At 36.2% G+C, this 19,026-nt stretch overlaps 1 protein-coding gene across 1 annotated transcript in view; it reads left to right on the top strand.

The window, feature by feature from the left end:
- Smp_001100 (hypothetical protein) overlaps positions 1–19,026 on the top strand; it is a gene marked incomplete at its 3' end in the record, with an annotated part of 88,121 nt that overhangs the window by 5,170 nt on the left and 63,925 nt on the right. The window contains exon 2 of the mRNA XM_018795185.1: positions 13,398–13,477. Within this exon, the coding sequence (XP_018649523.1) occupies positions 13,398–13,477 (80 nt within the window). The remainder of the gene's footprint in view (positions 1–13,397; positions 13,478–19,026) is intronic.

Raw genomic sequence — 19,026 nt, 5'->3', positions numbered from 1 at the left:
GTATACCTATTCAAAGATCCATTTAACTTATTCCATTCCGTTATTCACTAATGCGAATTAAGTCGATGATTATATATTCGAGGATAACCGACATATTTATTTCAATAACAATCATTCGTATGATCTAATTGAAATCAGATCCATGGCAACTAAATCTGTTAGTCATTAATTTCATATCATCATTGTGTATAATTTTAAAACTGATCACTTTGTATAATGAACATATCAAAAGCTTCAATCGAAAAATGTATAATTTAAGGATTGATTTAACTCTATAGTCTAGTCATCTTTACCAATTTCACAAAGTACTCCAATTTCAGTACTGGCTGTTTGGTTGAACCAGATTATTAGATGTAGACTTCCAGGTTAGCATCCTCACTATTAACTTGACCAGTAGTTAACGTTCGATGATCTTGAGTTTCTAAATTATCTTATCCTGTTTTATTCCATGAATTCACTCTTTTCTTCTTAATCCTTATTCTCTATCCCCTATTGTTACTTCTATTAGTTTGGTATTTGTCTTAACAGTTTCATCTGTCTTTGCTGTGATAATGTGGTGATTTGAACTGTTACATGTATATCCCAGGTTATACATTGTTTAAAGGTAAATGACTGACTTTACTATGATTCTCATTAATGTACTAACTTGAGTTTCATGGAAGAATAATAAATAAATCTCATAAATTCTGTCATATCACTGAATGTAATTTAGACCGTTTGACCTAATAACTGATTTCTATTAGATCTAAATCTGTATAGTATATTGATAAACTCTATAGTTTAAACCTCTTTACAAAATGCCCCGATTTCAATAATTGCAAATCCTTGATGTAAAAGACACGATAGTAGACATACAAATCACCTAAGACAAATTGAACTTTATTGTGGTTTAACGTACTAATTTTAAGTGTTTGTATATATTCAGAGATGTTTATCATGATGGACAGACAATATTTGGAGGGTCATTGTAAAAGAATAAGGAATTGAATAGTTATTGTCAGAAAAGGGTTTTGTGGAGATTTCAGTATTTTCATAGTTGAAAACATGAGTCAATTGAAGCTAGACCACGATGGAAAACCTAGAAGCACTGGACGGCCGTTTCGTTCAATTATTGGACTCCTCAACTCACTGAAGAAAATTGGTGAACTGTTGCTCAACTTCGTGGATCAGTTGAAGTTAGACATTAACATCGTTGGATGCCCGCTCAGCGGTCTATCGGTTAAGTGCTCTGGTGCGTGACTGGTAGGTCCTGTGTTCGAATCTCGCGAGTGCGTGATCGTTGATGCGCACTGTTGAGGGTTCCCACAATAAGCCGAAACGACCTTCCAGTGCTTCCAGGTTTTCCATGGTAGTCTAGCTTCAACTGACTCATGCTTTCAACTCTGAAAGTTGAATAGTTGCTTTATTTTGGTGCTCGACTCCTTAAATATGGTTATTTCATTAAGCTGAAATGAGACAATTAATATTTCCAACTTCAATCAATGTACGGTTTAGTTTGACTATCATCTAGATGCAACGTTAATAAATAACTCATTTTCTACATGATTGACTACGGTATTAATAATCGCCGATTGGATCTTTCTGAAATCATTCAGAACCTTTTCTTCTATATGTAAACATATTTTTAGGTTAATGACAAACAGAAACTGATTCAAATCAAACGTAGTTTTTATCAAACAATAGTTCCACATTCGGTCGAAATAGGTTTCGAACAGATCTGTCTAATGTTTAGTTTTTATAGATAGTCAATAAAGAAACAGTTGATCCTTATTAGCTATCCGTACCTGAGATCTTAATGGAATTGATTCTCTGAAAGATTTAAACTCACTTCATCCAGTTTCACAGTTTGTGACTTATTAAACCTGATATTAAATCACTTATACTAATGATGACATTATAAATTCATCAAAAGAGTTCATTCAGTACCGAAGACCAGAAAAACCAGCGAGACTATAATTTATAGACGACCTTGAACGAATCCTAAGTGACCTCGAGAAATATTGGCCAATCAGTGAACAGTCAGCATAGAGTAGAAATATATTATACAGAACCAAATTATTAAAGTGGATACACTTCTTTTATATGGTCCAAAAACTTGTCAAGGTTAGGAAAAGGTTCATAGGTTCCAAAATCGTAATGCATAAGGTAAAGGAACTCATCCATATGGCTCCATAATAGTTGGTCTCTGGAGCTATGATAAGGTCGCAAAAACTCTTTTAGCTTTGACCATATAGATTCATTATTGTTTGTGTGTACTCCGGTTGTGTAAGTTTATCATTTTTATTACGCATATATCCCTACAAAACTCATACCATTGAACAGCCGAAGCTTCAGTAACATCTGCGAATATTGCAGCGAATGTTACTGGTGCTTTTATTATGCAGTTCCGCAGCAATTATTATAATTTGTCTTAGTCTCAATCTGGATCGAGCAATAAAGGTTCCTATTCTAGCAAACATCTTCTTTCAACATGTATTACATCTAAGGACAACATCACGGTAGTCTGCACACGGTCTACAAATCATTTAATACCCGCAATTATAAATACAAGGACTTCTTAGTAGTCTCATTTGTTGTAGCCGCTTAATCGTCAAGTCTTCTCTAAAAATTCTCTGTGAACCGATCGTACATGAGCATCAAGTACTGAGATTAACGCCGTGACCTTGAAATCCCTCAAACGTTTCTGAATGGCTCGTCCATAAATTATAGTCTTGCCGAGAAACCATTACACAATGGTTTAGCATGATCAAATAAAGAGTTTTCACAAATAACCGGCTCAGTGGTCTAGAAGTTAAGCACTGACGCGCGGGATCGACAGGTCCTAGGTTCGAATCTCGCAAGGCATGATCGTGGATACTCACCGCTCAGGAGTCCCACAATAGGATGAAACGATCATCCAGTGCTTCCAATTTTTTCATGGTGATCTAGCTTTAATCGATTCATGATTTAATTTCGCATTCATTCATAATGAATCAACTATTGATTGATCTATGATCCAAAAACAAAAGCAAAAAAAATTAAAAATCGAAAATATTCCAACTATGATCATTATTATTATTGGTATTTGTATTCGTATTCAACTATTCAAGTACAATATTATTTGTGATTAGATAATTACATAGAAATTAGTTTGGAATGTTATGAAATATTCTTATTATTATTATCAATAGTAGTAGTAGTAATAGTAGTAGGAGCAGTAGTAGTAGTAGTAATAGTAGTAGGAGCAGTAGTAGTGGTGGTAGTAGTGGTGGAAGTAGTAATGGTGGTAGTAATAGTGGTGGTGGTTGTAGTAGTAATGGTATTATTATTATTATCACTATTATTATTATTATTATTAGTAGTAGTAGTAGTATCGGTTGTGAGTAGTATGTATCCATTTGGTGATTAGATAATGTTACAATATAATTGGTACATACAATGTAATAATAATTATCAGAAAACGGAATGAATGTTAATTGATTATAAACAAATCAATAAAGAAAAAAATGGTAACTTTTTTTTGGAAAAGTTTATAATCCAAATAGAAACTATTGGAATGTTGTTATTAGCGGTAAGTAACTAGATTATGTTGTCAATATACAACATGAATGATGAATTGATTAGTTACCATGAATACTATGAGTTAAAATGTATTTACTTAAGTATAGTAGAAGTTACGCTTAGATAATTTATGTGAATTTCTTGTCATCTAGATAGTTAGATTAGTCCCTGTGATCAGACATACTGTTTGTTCTAAGTCTTATGATACTTTGTGTATGATGTTTGATAGATCTGGGCAATCATCTTGTCCAATCTTATCAGATCAAGATCCTCTTTAAATTTTTAAGCATGGTATTTATAAAGGAACCTAAGTGATATACTCTCAATCACTTTAATTAATTATGATATAAATAGAACTTATCAACATATTTGGATACCGTCAATCAGTGATTTGTTAAGGTGTTAAATTAACAACGAAATCAACGTAAAAATATGATGGTATATGAAGATGGTTTTGTATATCTAGTCTCAGTCAGTCAGTGGTCTTGAGTTCTGCGTTTCGCGCACTAGAATCGTTGGCCATGGTGACACTTGAGGAGGAAACCGAGAGAGGAAGTTTAGTGTTGAAAGTCAAGGTAGAAGGAATAGTAGGAAGTGAAGAAGGAGATTGATTATGAATACAGTGGTCTTGAGTGCTGTTAGAGGTATGAGGGCAGTTATCACTTCCCGGTTGCCCACACCGTGGAAGGGTTCTTCTAGAGGTACCTGAAAAGGAAATTGGGTTAGAAGTGGTCTTAATGACCTGAGAGCGTGACCGCAGTGCCCAAGGGACAACTGCTTGAGGTCAGTCATACACGACCTTTTTGTGGGTAGTTTTTGTGTTAGCTCCGTACTTAAAGGACCTTATCTCCGGAGACGGATATCCGTGGGATAAAGCGAGGTGTTCATTTTTAGGGTCGACCAATTCTAACCCCACCCCTCCTTGTGGGAAGGCAGCATCGCTGCAGATGCTGGTTGTCTGTAGGAAACATCTTACTGCTTTCACACCTCTGTACATTCGGCAGTACGACTTCGCCTTCGGACCTTGGGTTTTCTGCTTTTAGTCTTACCGCTGTTCAACCGACCTGCTTGGCATGTTAGGACCTTGAGGAACGATAGTTCCAGCCAGTATAGATCGATTGGTTCATGACGATAGGCAAGTCCGACCACCACGTCAAGGTAGCAGCAACGGTCGGGATATCTAGTCTGGTGATCGAATTAGGAACATTTTTTAGAAGAGACTACTTACAATAAAACTATTTATTCTAGCAAACTCAAGTTGTATGAACAATATGTCATACCTTCATAGAGAGTTAAATACAAAACTGTTACATCTGTTATTACAATGTATTACTAATGAGTAGTTCAGGACGTGTTTAAATAGTGGCTGAATTGTTTCTCTGATTTCCTTTAGTATTGTTTGTTTGTATTTTCCCATTGATGTTTACGAGTGAAAACGGGGAAGATATAAATAAACAGTACTAAGTGAATCTAAACTCCAACTAATTGCACGAGCAAGTGGCTATTAGGACTCAGTATCTGAGTGGATAAAGTGATAGCGTTTGAAGCGAAAGGTACTGGATTCGAGTCCCAGAGTGAACATCAACTCTGAGATACAAGTACATCCAGCTGACGAGTCCCAGGTTGGACGAAACGCACGTCCTGGATTCTACTGCTAGCCACTATCCATCTTTGAGTTTCTCTCATTGTTTAAAAATTGAGATTGATTAAAAATTTCTGGTGCATAGTAACGTATTTATATTTTGAAACAAGAAAAAATAGATTAGGCATGTTTGTCACCTAAATTTAAGGATTAATTACATGTGACTAAGTAAGTAAGTAACTAAGTACTGATCGTAATAAACAGGACGTTTATAGTTTGGATTCTTAGTACTATCTCTTGCTTTTATATAATCTAGTTAGTCGATTATCTACGTAAGAGTTATGTTCCAAAGATTTTTTCTAACTCTGTGTTGCAAAGTATCTGAATGATCTAGAGACGTTTAAAGCCTTAATACATTTGAAGTTATAAACTAGAAATATCAAGTGAAGATTGTAAAGTGGTCGGAGTTGAAAACTCCCGATGACAACCACTGATCGATTGAAATTAGTCATTAACACCATTGGATGCCAGCTCAGTAGTCTACAGGTTAATCGTTCGCGCGCGAAACTAAAGGTCCTGGGTTAGAGTCCCATATGCAGGATCGTAAATGAGCACTGCTGAGAAGTCTCATACTAGGGCAAAACGACCGTCCACTGCTTCCAGGTTTTCTATGGTGATCTAAATAACAGAAACGTATTCTATTTAATGGGGTTCATTTATGAAATCGAGATTTATGCCATCGACTTTGAGTTGTATTTTTCTTTGATAATATCCAGCTTCTTTAACTATAGTAAGCAGAGCAGTAATTCAAGCCCTAAGTCGTAAAGTTGCCAATAAAAGCAAAACCTTTTTATTACATCCATACGTACCATACATAACAAAAACTGGATTACTTTTTTCTACAGGTTATGCCAATATGATCTTGAAAAAGACGTTCATTCCGCTGTAAATCCTTTTTTCCAGTTTATCAGGTCATTATTAATTGCTGATCGGAGAAATGCAACCGACACAGCACGGTGCCAGTATTAATCATCATCATCAACATAATAATAATAACGATCATTAATTACATTGGTAGAAATTTTGTAAAAGGTCATCAATCAATGCGGTTTATATGAATTTTGATTTTCCTTTTTTCGTTTTTTGTAAATGATTGACGAAATTCAATTATTGAGTATAAGATAATTAAAAAGTTAGAGGTTATTTCAGTAGTATATCTAAATAGTATATGTATAATGGCTTTCTATTTCGGCGGCCATTTGAGGTAACAGGCGTAAATAAGTAAGTAAGTAAGTAAGTAAGTAAGTAAGTAAGTAAGTAAGTAAGTAAGTAAGTAAGTAAGTAAGTAAGGAAGGAAGGAAGGAAGGAAGGAAGTAATTAATGCCCTCTTATCCACTCCGATTAAAAAACTTGAGATCAATATTATGTAATATTATGTAATTTTGTAGTTTCGTGTACTCATATTCATTTAATACATATATTTAATGATGATTTTGACGATAATAAAGAATTGGATAGCATTTTTACATGGAATAAGTATCACAGAAACCACTTACATTTTGGTGTTCACTTTCTTGAAATACTTTTTTCATAGTTGAAGTCATGAGTCAATTTAAGTTAGACCACCATTGAAAACCTGGAATCACTGGACGGTCGTTTCGTCCTAGTATGGGACTTCTTAGCGGTGCTTATCCACTATCCTGAATATGTGACTGGTGTCCAGGATCTTTTGTCTCACACTAGAATACTTAATCTCTAGAATACCTATTTGTTGAATAATCCATAGTAAATGATGTTACAGTTAAATGTAAATGTCTCTATAAAGATTTCAAAAATAAACTTAACTTTCCTATTTGGATGGGCCTGATAAAGATAGAATACGATCTGGTCTGTGGAGTTGCAGAAAGCCAAAATTATGTACACTATGCAGGCCTTTCTTAGTTACTTACTTACTTACGCCTGTTACTAACAATGGAGCATAGGCAGCGTTTCTTTTACCGAGTTAGTTTTCTACGGGATTGGGGTCGCTAACCTCATGCTCAACTCCCGTCTTCTATCTGGGCTTGAGACCGGCAGTATCCCCCGGAGAGGCCACAGGCGTAGTTTTTTTATGCAGGCCACCTTGCAGATAATGCCAGCTGATGAACTCATGTCCACCAAATTATTATTTATAACTTCTAAACCCACCCTTCCTTGTGAGAAGGCAACATTACTGTTAAACTGGTTGTCTGAAAGAAACACATTATTGCCGTCACACCTCTGTAAATTGAACAGTACGACTTTGCATTCGTACCTTCGTTTTACAGATGTCAGTCTTACTGCCCTTCAACCAGCCTCTGTCACGAAAGGACCTTGAGAAATGATTGTTCCAGACGGTATAGCTCCATTGGTTTATAAGAATAAGGAAGTCTGATCACCACGTCAAGGTAGTAGCAACGGTTTGGTAACTATTGATAATCGAATCTGAATGTTTTGTATTGTGTTAGTAAGATTTTATGATTATTAGTAATAATAACTATATGTAAGTAGTTACAATGGATTGTAATTTATTTTAGAATATTTCAGTGTAACGGAATAAGTCAAAAATTCATTGTCTAGTTTATAGAGTGTGTGTGTGGGCATGGATACTCGATAGTGAAAGTTAAGATTATACACATCCATTAGGGAACTTGAAAAAATAACGAATAAGTAATGTCCAACTTAACATATATCCATAAATTCCAATGGTTGTCGAACAAATTTACATTTCAAACCGAAGATTAAATAATGGTTAACTTCAAGCCAAAACTTTAATTCAGAATGACGTAATACATAGACTGAAAGACTTATAAGTTGCTGTAATGATTATCTCATATTTGTATATAAAGAATCTTACTCAAAGTAAATGGAAAATGTGGTTAACTGAATTTATCACATTCAATCTTAACCTGTTACCCCGCTTAAGGCGTTTGAAACGTACTTAAAATCTGCAACCAACACTGTTCTGAACTTACCTTGTAGCGTTGGTTGCTATGTCAAGCTCACATAGCTTGTTCTAGTTTTCGGACAGGCCAATTTATTAATCTTTTTTGAGTCACTTTTTGAGCTTGTTAGTTATTTGCTTGTCGACATAGACTGTTTTTTTATGTAAACGTATGTGTGTGCATTTCCTATCTTACTCATCACATGTCTGTAACGTATATTTGTCTGACTATAAACGTCATTTCACACTTGACTAAATTGATTTGGCTCACATACCCTCTCCAATCCGTTTCGCTTCGCTTCCTTCGTTCCGCCACCTTGGATATTAGAGAATCATTTGACATTTGTATTGAAAATTCTGACTTTGGTGTCGTTTGACAGACAGTTGTTTTGAGTTCCAGATGTTCTTCAGTTGTAAATATGCTGCTCTCGCTTTGCCGATCCGCGCCCTCGTATCTGTATCTGATCCACCATGTTCATCAATGATGCTGCCAAGAAATGTGAAGGTTTTCACATCCTACAAAGCTTCTCCGTCAAGTGTAATTCGATTGATGCATGCTTTATTAAATCGGAGAGTCTTGCATTTCCTTTTGTTTATATTGAGACCTACTGCTACTGAGGCTGCTGCCACACTGTTCGTCTTCTCCTGCATTTGTTGTTGCGTGTGTGATAGAGGAGTCAGATCATCTGCGAAGTCTAAATCGTTCAGCTGCATCCTAGCTGTCCACTGTATCCCGTGCTTCTCTCTAGATGTTGACGTTTTCATGATTCAGTCGATCACAAGGAGAAGGAGAAAGCGTGAGAGTAAGCAACATTGTTTAACACCGGTCTTTACCTCGAATGAGTCGGTGAGTTATCCTCCGTGGACGATTTGGCAGTTTAGTCCATCGTAGGAGTTCCGTATGATATTGACTATGTTCTCAGGCACGCCGTAGTGTCGAAGAAGCCTCCATAGTGTTGTCCTGTCCACGCTATCAAATGCCTTCTCGTAGTCAATGAAGTTGATGTAGAGTGATGAATACCATTCAATTGATTGTTCCACAATGGTCCATAGAGTTGCGATTGATCCTTACGGAATCCAGTTTGTTGATCTCGAAGTTTGGCGTCTATGGAGTCCTTCATTCTGTTTAACAACACCCTGTTGAAGACATTTCCCAGGACTGAGAGAAGACAGATGCATCTGTAGTTATGACACTTGCTGAGATCTATGTATAACAGTGACTAGTTATTTCGGTTGATAAGACAATTTCTTCCTCATATATTCAGAGGATCATATAAAGTTATTTTAATTATACATTTTTTGAAGGGGATTTTGTGGAGATTTCAGTACTTTTATCAAAGTTGAAATCATGAGTCAATTGAAGCTAGACCACCATGGAAAACCACAAAGCACTGGACAGCCGTTTCGTCCCATTGTGGGACTCCGCAGCAGTTCGCATCCACGATCCCGTACTCGCGAGATTCTGAACCCAGGACCTACCAGTCCCGCGCGCGCGAGCACTTAACCGATAGACCACTGAGCTGGCCGGCATTCAACGGTGTTAATGTCTAACTTCAACCAATCCTATGTTAAATCTATGTTAAAAGATACAAGACATCTAATCATTTCTCATCGGTTTATCCTTATATTATGGTTTTGCCTTAGAAATCAATTACCCAAGGGTTTTCTTATTCATAAAACTGTTCTAATGATGAAATCTATTAACATTTATAAACTTTAGTGTTTCGTTTTTTTCCCTGGTACTTTATCTAATTGGTCATATGATTTCAGTCTAAAATTGCAAAGGATTACATAATCAGTTATCTAACTTTCTGATGTTATGGTTGAAGACTTTAATTGATGAAACTTTCATTGACCTATCAGTTGTATGAGGATTATAGGAAAGGAAGTTTGTGAACTTACTGTTTGTGTGGATTAGGGGATATTTTTTTAAATCATCGCTTTATTTCATTCATAATTTCATACTTACTTACTTTACTTATTGCCTGTTACTCCTTCTAGAGAAGGATAGGCCGACTACTAGCATTCTCCATCCAACTCTGTTCTTGACAATCCTTTTCAGTTCTTGTCAGTTGTTATTTATCCTTTTAATTTCTGCTTCCCTTTCTCGACGCTGTGTGTTCTTTGGCCTCTCCCTTTTTCGTTTCTATTCAAGATTCAAAATTAGGGCTTGCCTAGTGGTGTAGTTTGATGATTTCCTCAATGTGTGTCTTATCCACTTTCAACATCTTTTTCTGATTTCCTCCCTATCTGGAAACTTGTTTGTTCTCTCCAGTAGTAGGCTGTTGCTGATGATCAATGGACATTAAGTATCATATATAGACAATTGTTTATAAATACTTTTATCTTTTTTGACGATGATTGTGGTAGTTCTGGAAGTTTCTGCTGCGTACATTAGGACTGTTTTGAAGATTATTATATAAATCTTTTACACCGGAAATATTAACTTCTTTCTGATTTCTTTCCCCATTGGAATCCGGTTTGTTCTCTCCCACTGTAGGCTTTTGTTGATAGTGTTTGGCCGACGGATCCGAAGTATTTTGCGTAGACAACTGGTAATAAATACCTGTATCTTCTGAAGATGGCCTTCGTAGTTCTGCACGTCTCCGCTCAATACAGTAGAACTGTCTTGACATTTGTATTGCAAATTCTGATATTGGAGTTGTTTGACAATTGTTTCGAGTTCCGGATGTTCTTCAATTATAAATATGCTGCTCTTGGTTTGCCGATCAGCGTCATCACATCTGCATCAGATCAATTGTGTTCATCAATGATACTACCTTTATCTGATTAGCGTTTTTTAGCGAGCTAATTTTCTACGGGATAGGGTCGCTAACCTCATGCCGAACCCTCCTCCTTTATCCAGGCTTGTGACCAGAAGTAGCCACAGGAGGAGCTACAGGCGGAATTCATTAATTTACAGAAAAACAGAAAAGCAAAATATGCATCGGAAATTCATTGATATCCAACTCAGTATACAATGGAGACAAACCATTTAAACAACTCAATATCTACTGTCCTATTCAGAATATCAGTCAAACTTTTTATGTAGATGTATTTCCATTTACTAGACAATTATAATAATAGTAAACAAAATCCGTTGAATGGATGCAACCATAGAAATACCAATTAAGTCACTTTACGTCCCATAATCTTGGCTCCATAGATTGTATAACTGTTGTTGTTGTTATCCAGAATACAAATGAATGGAAAAATATTAGATTATTACTCAGTAATCGTATAATGACATTCAAATAGACATTCAAATTCACTTATATCTACTTTTATAGTCACCTCAGTCATCACTATTATGAATTGTATGATTATGTATTGAGTTTAGGATACGAATGAATGGGAGATTTTGTAAAAATGAAGGTGAGATCAAGAACGATTTGATATATGGGGTGAGTATTACCCAAAAACCTTTCAAAGATGACAAACTGAGCTCGAATAATAAGACAGAGACTTACTTACTTACTTACTTACTTACTTATTTACTTACGCCTGTTGCTCTCAATGGAGCATAGGCCGCTGACCAGCTTTCTCCAACCCACTCTGTCCTGAGCCTCCGCCTGTAGCTCCTTCGGGGGCTACTGCCGGTCCCAAGCCCGGGTAAAGGAGGAGGGTTGAGCATAGGGTTAGCGACCCCATCCCGTAGAAAACCAACTCGCTAAAAAGACGCTTACCAGAAAAATAAGACAGAGGGTCCAATTAATAATTATGTTATGTCTTGATAACAATGGCTAAGTGTAAACATTATCTTTATATTTACTATTATTATTTATCAGAAGGGGTTTTGTGGATATTTTAGTAATTTTATAGTTGAAATCATGACTCAATTGAGGCTAGATCACTATAGAAAACCAGGAAGCACTCGATGGCCGTTTCGTCCTATTGTGGGACTTCTGAGCAGTGCGCATCCATCATCTTGCCTCACGAGATTGGAACCTAGGACTTATTTAAACAAATAATCTTTAAATAAAGTCGAATCACTTTCAAGATTGTTTATTTCCTTACTAAAATAACAAACTCATGATATTCTGGTTAAAAAAATGGCCTTTGGGTAGGTATCATCAATGGCGTTGGATGGTGGATTGAATAGATTTACTAGAGGACTGTGGACTACTGTGTGTCAACTTAGTTATTCAATTCCTACGATTCTTGATGATCCTGAATTGGATTTCTGATAGGGGTCGAATACTTGTCATTCAAACTAAACAAAGGAATCCAAAATTATTGTGCTTTGCTGAAGCTGTATCAATTAAAGGTTCCTTTATATAGAAATTAATTAAAATGTCTATTATCATAATTCTTACTTCTGAGCTTTATTCAACTAATCTATATTACGTGACTTTGCGACCTGATTTTAGTTTGAATCTTAGCGGGTTATTTTTTTTGATGAGCATTTTTTTAAGCGAGTTAGTTTCTTTTACGGGATGAGGTTGCTAACCACATACCCATCCCTCCTCCTTTATCCAGGCTTGTGACCGGAAGTAGTCCCAGAGGGGCTCCAGTTGGAGTTGAATCTTGTAAAAAAGTAAATTGTTAAACCAGTTAAGTTGATTATCATTAGTTCATTTCTCATTTAAATTTCAATATAATTTACTTGATCTGTTCCCCCAAACGCTCCGGTACGGCCGAGAGTGAAGAGAGTCCGCTCTCCTTCTCCAAATGCTCTCACATGGCCAAGCGTATATAGCCTCTGTCAGGGAAGTCCTACTCACTGCCTTCTCACAGTGGCATTACTGTTGTTTACAAAATTGAGAGGACGAAAAGTGAATGTCCGGTGCTTTAACCGGGTTGGATGACTCGGAATGTTCACCTAGGGGAGTTGGAAAACCCTGATTCCAAACCAATGGTGCACATGGGCTCCAGTATCTTGCTGAGGGAACAACTGGAGTATGAATCAATCGTCGGTCACTGGCTTCCATGGGACTGAGTCTCCTCACGATGCTCCACTGCCTTGTGGATCAGACCTTAAGGTCAAAGGATCCGGTTGTGGCCCCCTAAGAAAACCATTTGCTTCGGTTTAGGCACCCGGGCAGTGTCACAGCCCTAACACAAATCAAATGAGATTTGTGTGGCGCATATATATCTGGTTACCCTTTGTACCAATATTTATGTGTTCAAATAAAAAAATAAAAAAATTTGATCTGTGATCCATTCGATTTGATATCTACATTTGAGATATAATGCTATGTATACACAATGAATACTCTAGGTATTATACAGCTTTTATCGATCATTTTAAAGTTTGAAATGAGCATCCTTTTGATTCTTTTCATAATGTGTACATTTTTCTTTTATTTACAGTCATATATGTAACAAATACAATGGACAACCTGTGTGTTGTCCAGGTTGGCGTAATGGTATTGGTGCACCGTGTATAATACGTGAGTTTATTTCCCAATTTACTATTATTAACCTGATCTTCTAAATATGTTTTTTTTCTTTCTTTAAATGAACTATTTGTATTTTCTTTATTTGAAATAAAAATGTGGATCAACACTTCACGTTTGATTAACTCAAAGGTATCAGATTGAGGATAGTTGGAACTTAGTCAATAGCACCATCAGTGGTCTAGAGGTTGACTGCTCGCGCTCGAGACAAAAGGTCCTGGACACCAGTCATGCGCGCAGGATCTCACATGTGCATCGTGAGGAGTCCCATTCTAGGAAGAAGCTGCCGTTTAGTGATCCATGTTTTCAACTGTGGTCTAGCTTAGATCGACTCATTAATTCAACCATTAAAATTATTATAATCTCCACAAATCCCCATTCTGATAATAATCATGTGCTCAGTAGTGACTAGCTTTAAGGTGGATTTCATGAAATTCTAGAAGAGAAGCCGTAACCAGTGGAGTAAAATCCGTGTCGGGTGAAGACACTCATTCACTTTAGACAGTGAATAAAGGGTTGCGTAAGATCATGGATCGATTGAAGTTAGACATTAACACCGTTGAGTGCTGGTTCAGCGGTCTAACGGTTGAGTGTTTGCACGCGAAACCAAAAGTCCTGAGTTTGAGTCACGCGTGCGGGACCGTAAATGCTCAATGATGATGAAGAGACCTATACTAAGACGAAAGGATCGTTCAGTACTCTCAGGTTTTCAATGGTAGTCTGGCTTAGTTCAGTTCATAGATTCGACTGTTAAAAATAGTTCAAAGTCATCATATTTGTCGGAAGATTTCAAAAACTTAGGTTTGATTATGAATTTGTGACTGAACGATAGTATGGAGTTGTGCATTAATCCATAATTTCGAATCAGTCTAACTTCTGTCAGTCGGTGATTCAACAATTCTTAAATGAAATCAATGTCTCGTAAATTTTGTTAAAATGAACATAAAATAGCCATTGAATAAATCTACTAACTCAAAGAATAAAAATCTATTCTTTGACGTCATGAACCGGTCTGATTGAGGGAACTCGTGGGAACCTGAAAACACTGGACGAACGTTTCATGTCAGTATTAGACTCCTTGTCAGTGTTCACTCTCGACTTCTCACTCAAGAATCAGACTCAGAACCTTTTGTTTCATGTGCGAACACTCAACTTCCAGATCGCTGAGCTGTCATTAACGAAGTTAATGAAATTTCACTCGCTTCACAATAATGAACGATTATCTTCCTTTCTCACATTCAACATGGTTCAACTTCACTTGTCATGCAATCTCAAAAGAACTTCGGAGAACATGATAATTTCCAGTATGAGGTTGTGGAGATTGTTGAATTTTATCAAATAAATAAGGTTAAACTAATATAGAAATCAAGGTGTCTAGTTGAACTACTCATTTTGTTGGGGGGGGGAAATGGGTATTTTATTGCCGAAAAAATTTACATGTTTGCTTATGGAACTGATATGAACAAATTGATTTACATAGGTGTCTGTTGTTAAAATCATAAGGTGGAAAACATGAATGGTGTAGACCTAATATGTTAAAAACATGATGTTTCTTTCTATCGACAGACAAGAAACATGTTGCATAAGACATTTTTTGTATAATTTTAGAAAAAAAACCATCAATATTCTAAATGTATTTATATTGTAACGAGGAGAGGATGAATGGAATATTCTTGTTTTATCATATTTTGAGCCGCCAAATGCCCTGGTACGGTAGAGGGTGGGGAGAGTCAACTCTTCCTCTCGAAATGTTCTCACATGACTACGCGTATACAGCCACTGTTAGGGAAGTTCTATTCACTGAATTCTCGCGGCATCGCTCTTGTTTACGAAATTGAGAGGATGAAAATTGAATGTCCATTGCTTTAACAGGGTTGGCAGATACATCTAAGGAAGTTGGAAAACCCTAATTCCAAACCGTTGGTACACATAGGCTCCAGTATCCTGCTGAGGGAACAAATGGCGTATGAACCAACTATTAGTTACCGGCTACCATGAGACTATATCTCATGAGCGACACATCCAACAATGTCTTTAGTGAGTTACCATCTCACAACAGACCTGGTTGAACTCCGCTGGTCACGGCTTCTCACTACAACTCCAGGAAATACCTCTTGAAGCCAGTCACTTGTGAGCATATGTTGAATAATAACAGAAGGGGTTTTGTGGCGATTTTAGTAATTTTATAGTTGAAATCATGACTCAATTGAATCTAGACCACCATGGAAAACCTGTAAGCACTAGACGGTTGTTTCGTCCTATTGTGGAACTCTTCAACAGTGCGCATCCATGATAACGAAATTTGTTCAACTATTAATCAATGAACATTAAAACATCTGTTTTCTTTAAAATATATATTGACATTTTAAAAACAGATTTCCTGACAGACGGAGTCAAATATATACAGAAAAAAAAGTATTCAGTAAATGCTTAACTAACTACAAGTACATAGTAACTAAATTTTCTTTTCTTTTTCGATTGGATAAAAATATAGAAAAAAACGATGTCTATATTTTGATTGGGAAATTTTTTTTAGTTGGTTAAAAAAGATTTTTTTATAAAGAAATCTTAACAACAACTGTGATGCGAGTTACTTATATCCATATAAGTAGTATATGATGATGATCGGGCATTGAATGTATTTCAGTAGAAGATCGATAGAAATCAGTAAGATCTAATGAATTATACTTAAATCTGTCATTAACTAGGTCAGCAAGTTAATTAGTTACCATCATGTGACGAAAAAAATAATTAAATTTGTAACTATGTGACATTAGAAAGTTTATTCTTACCTTTCACATCATTAATAAAAATTAGTTTTTTGTATAAATCATTGAAGAAATTATAAAAAAAGACATTTCTAGGTATGTAGAATAGGTACAGTAATCACATTCTCTTTTCTAGGGAAACTATTTTACATTTGTAAGAGAAGTTGGACAGTGGCTAACAGTTGAATCCAGTTTGACGCACGTTTTGTGATATTTGGGACTCGTCAGGTGGATGTAGCTGGATCACAGGGTTAATGTTCACTCTGTGATTCGAACCCTGTGCCTTTCGCTTCAAACGTTATCAACAACCTCAACTCTGAGATGCAGGTACATTCAGCTAACGAGTCCCAAATAAAACGAAACGCGTCTAACTGGATTCCACTGTTAGCCATTATTCATCTTTGTTTATAATACTTATGAATTAAGGCTATATCGATGCAATACGAACAATATGCATATATGCCAATAAGAGACTGATCAATTGCAGTTCCAAAACATCAATGGGAAGATTCAACCAAACAATACCAAGTGGATTTATTTTATATTTGAATAGGTCTCAAATTAATATTAAGAGAATAAAATAGTGTACTTGTTTTGACATTCTCATAAACTGATTATGTAACATATTTGTTACAATAAGATTGGTTGACCTAGATGATATACATATATATCTTTATTTACATAATTGAGTTCCTTGGTCAGTATTTCTTTTAACAAGAGAAGTTCTAATTTAGATAAAGTAGACTTCAAAATTCGACCACAGTGTAACCGAAGTTCTTTTTTGATGTTTATATGAGTTTAATAAATGACGAAGTACATTAATTACAGTTGTTTACTAACATCAGTATTCTCATCATAATCAGCATACGAAGTAGATCCATAGTTGATATTCTCAGAAATATAACTACTAAGAGATGTGTGATATAGACATTCGCATCACTACTGATAACTTCATCGTTAGTAACATCCGCATTATCCTTACCGTTGTTCAACATCAAAAGGATATTATCTAATTTGATCTTGCAATTACGAATAAAATATGAACCACTTTGGAATTATTTAACTTTACTATCTACAAAGGTTTCATGTGTTCTCATCTGTTCATCGTTTTCATACTTGGTCACTTCAGTAATAAAATACAAGACATTCACTACCAAAAAATGGCATATTTAATTGCATATCGTTCTGTTTTCATTGTACAGATAGAAAAGGAATAGATAAGGGGAATGAGACATGGAATGTTTAGTCAGAGATTTCCACAGATACTCTCTGTGAAAAAATATTCATATTCATCATTTAATTGATAATGGTTGTTTACAGAATATTAATTTCTTTTATTTAAACACATAAATATTGGTACAAAGGGGCACCAGATATATATACGCCACACAAATCTCATTTGATTTGTGTGAGGGATGTGGTACTGCCCAGGTGCCCAGACTGAAGCAGGTGGTTTTCTTAGGGGGCCACAACCGGAGTCTTTGACCTAAAGGTGTAATCCACAAGGCAGTGGAGCATCGTGAGGAGATGCAATCCCATAGTAGCTGGTGACCAACGATTGATTCATACGCCATTTGTTCCCTCAGGATACTGGAGCCTATGTGCACCATTGGTTTGGAATCAGGGTTTTCCAACTCCCCTATATGAACATTCCGTGTCCACCAACTCGTTTAAAGCACAGGAATTTCGCTTTTCGTCCTCTCAATTTCGTAAACAACAGTAATGCCACGAGAAGGTAGTGAGTAAGACTTCCCTGACAGAGGCTATATACGGGTGGCCATGTGAAAGCATTTGGAGAAAGATAGCAGACTCTCCCCATACCAGGGCATTTGAGGGTATTAAGCAATGCAATGTTTCATTCCGGTTAAATTTAAACTTGCGACATTAACAACATTATCAAACGTACTAGTTAATACTTATTAGAAAAGCACAGCTACAATCTTAAGGAAACTGATACTTTACTCTAGAATTCATGAATCATTCAGATATTTATTATCATAGATATGATCACTAAGCTATTCAGGTAAAATATTTAGTGTCCACAAGGTTGGGTCACTTAGACTAGTGATCACATTGCAACTTATTTAGCAGAATTCAATCAAAACTAATCACCACGGAAAATCTGAAAACACTTGAGGGCCGTTTCGTAACAGTGTGGGACTCCTCAGCAGTGCGCATCCACGATACCGCACGCGAGCGAGTTTAAAACTCAGGACATATCGGTCTAGCGCGTGAACGCTCAACATCTAGGCATCTTAGTAGGCATCCAACGGTGTTATTTTCTAACTTCAATCATTCCACGAAATCGAATCACCGTTCACCATTTTCTTGAATGAGTTACTATCTCAGAACAGAACTGGTTGAACTCCACTGGTCACCGCTTTTCACTAGAACACCAAGAATATATCTCTTGAAGCCAGTTTTAGTGAGCATATCCTCAATAATATCAGAAGGGCGTTTTGTGGAGATTTTAGGACAGAACAGCAGTCCAGTGCTTCGAGGTTTTCTATAGTGGTCTTCTTATAATTGACTCATGAATTCAACTATCAAATAAGACATTTGTTACTAATTCGTGAATAACCAATGTATTTTATATATTACAAACTATCCTTTTCAGTAAACAGCTATTAGGAAGCTGTAACAGATTAAATCATCTTATGGTCAAGCTAGCTGATCGCTTATGCTCAACACTTTGTTAATTTTGATGAAGTTTTGTTCTCTGAGCTGGATGGTTTGGTCATGGAGCTTTCGGGTAGAAGTTTGTGCTGATGATGT

The sequence above is a fragment of the Schistosoma mansoni genome, chromosome 1 (assembly GCF_000237925.1).
Source record: "Schistosoma mansoni strain Puerto Rico chromosome 1, complete genome".
Classification (NCBI taxonomy): Eukaryota; Metazoa; Platyhelminthes; class Trematoda; order Strigeidida; family Schistosomatidae; genus Schistosoma; species Schistosoma mansoni.
Note: the sequence above shows the minus strand (reverse complement) of the source record. Positions and strands in the feature narration are given on the sequence as shown.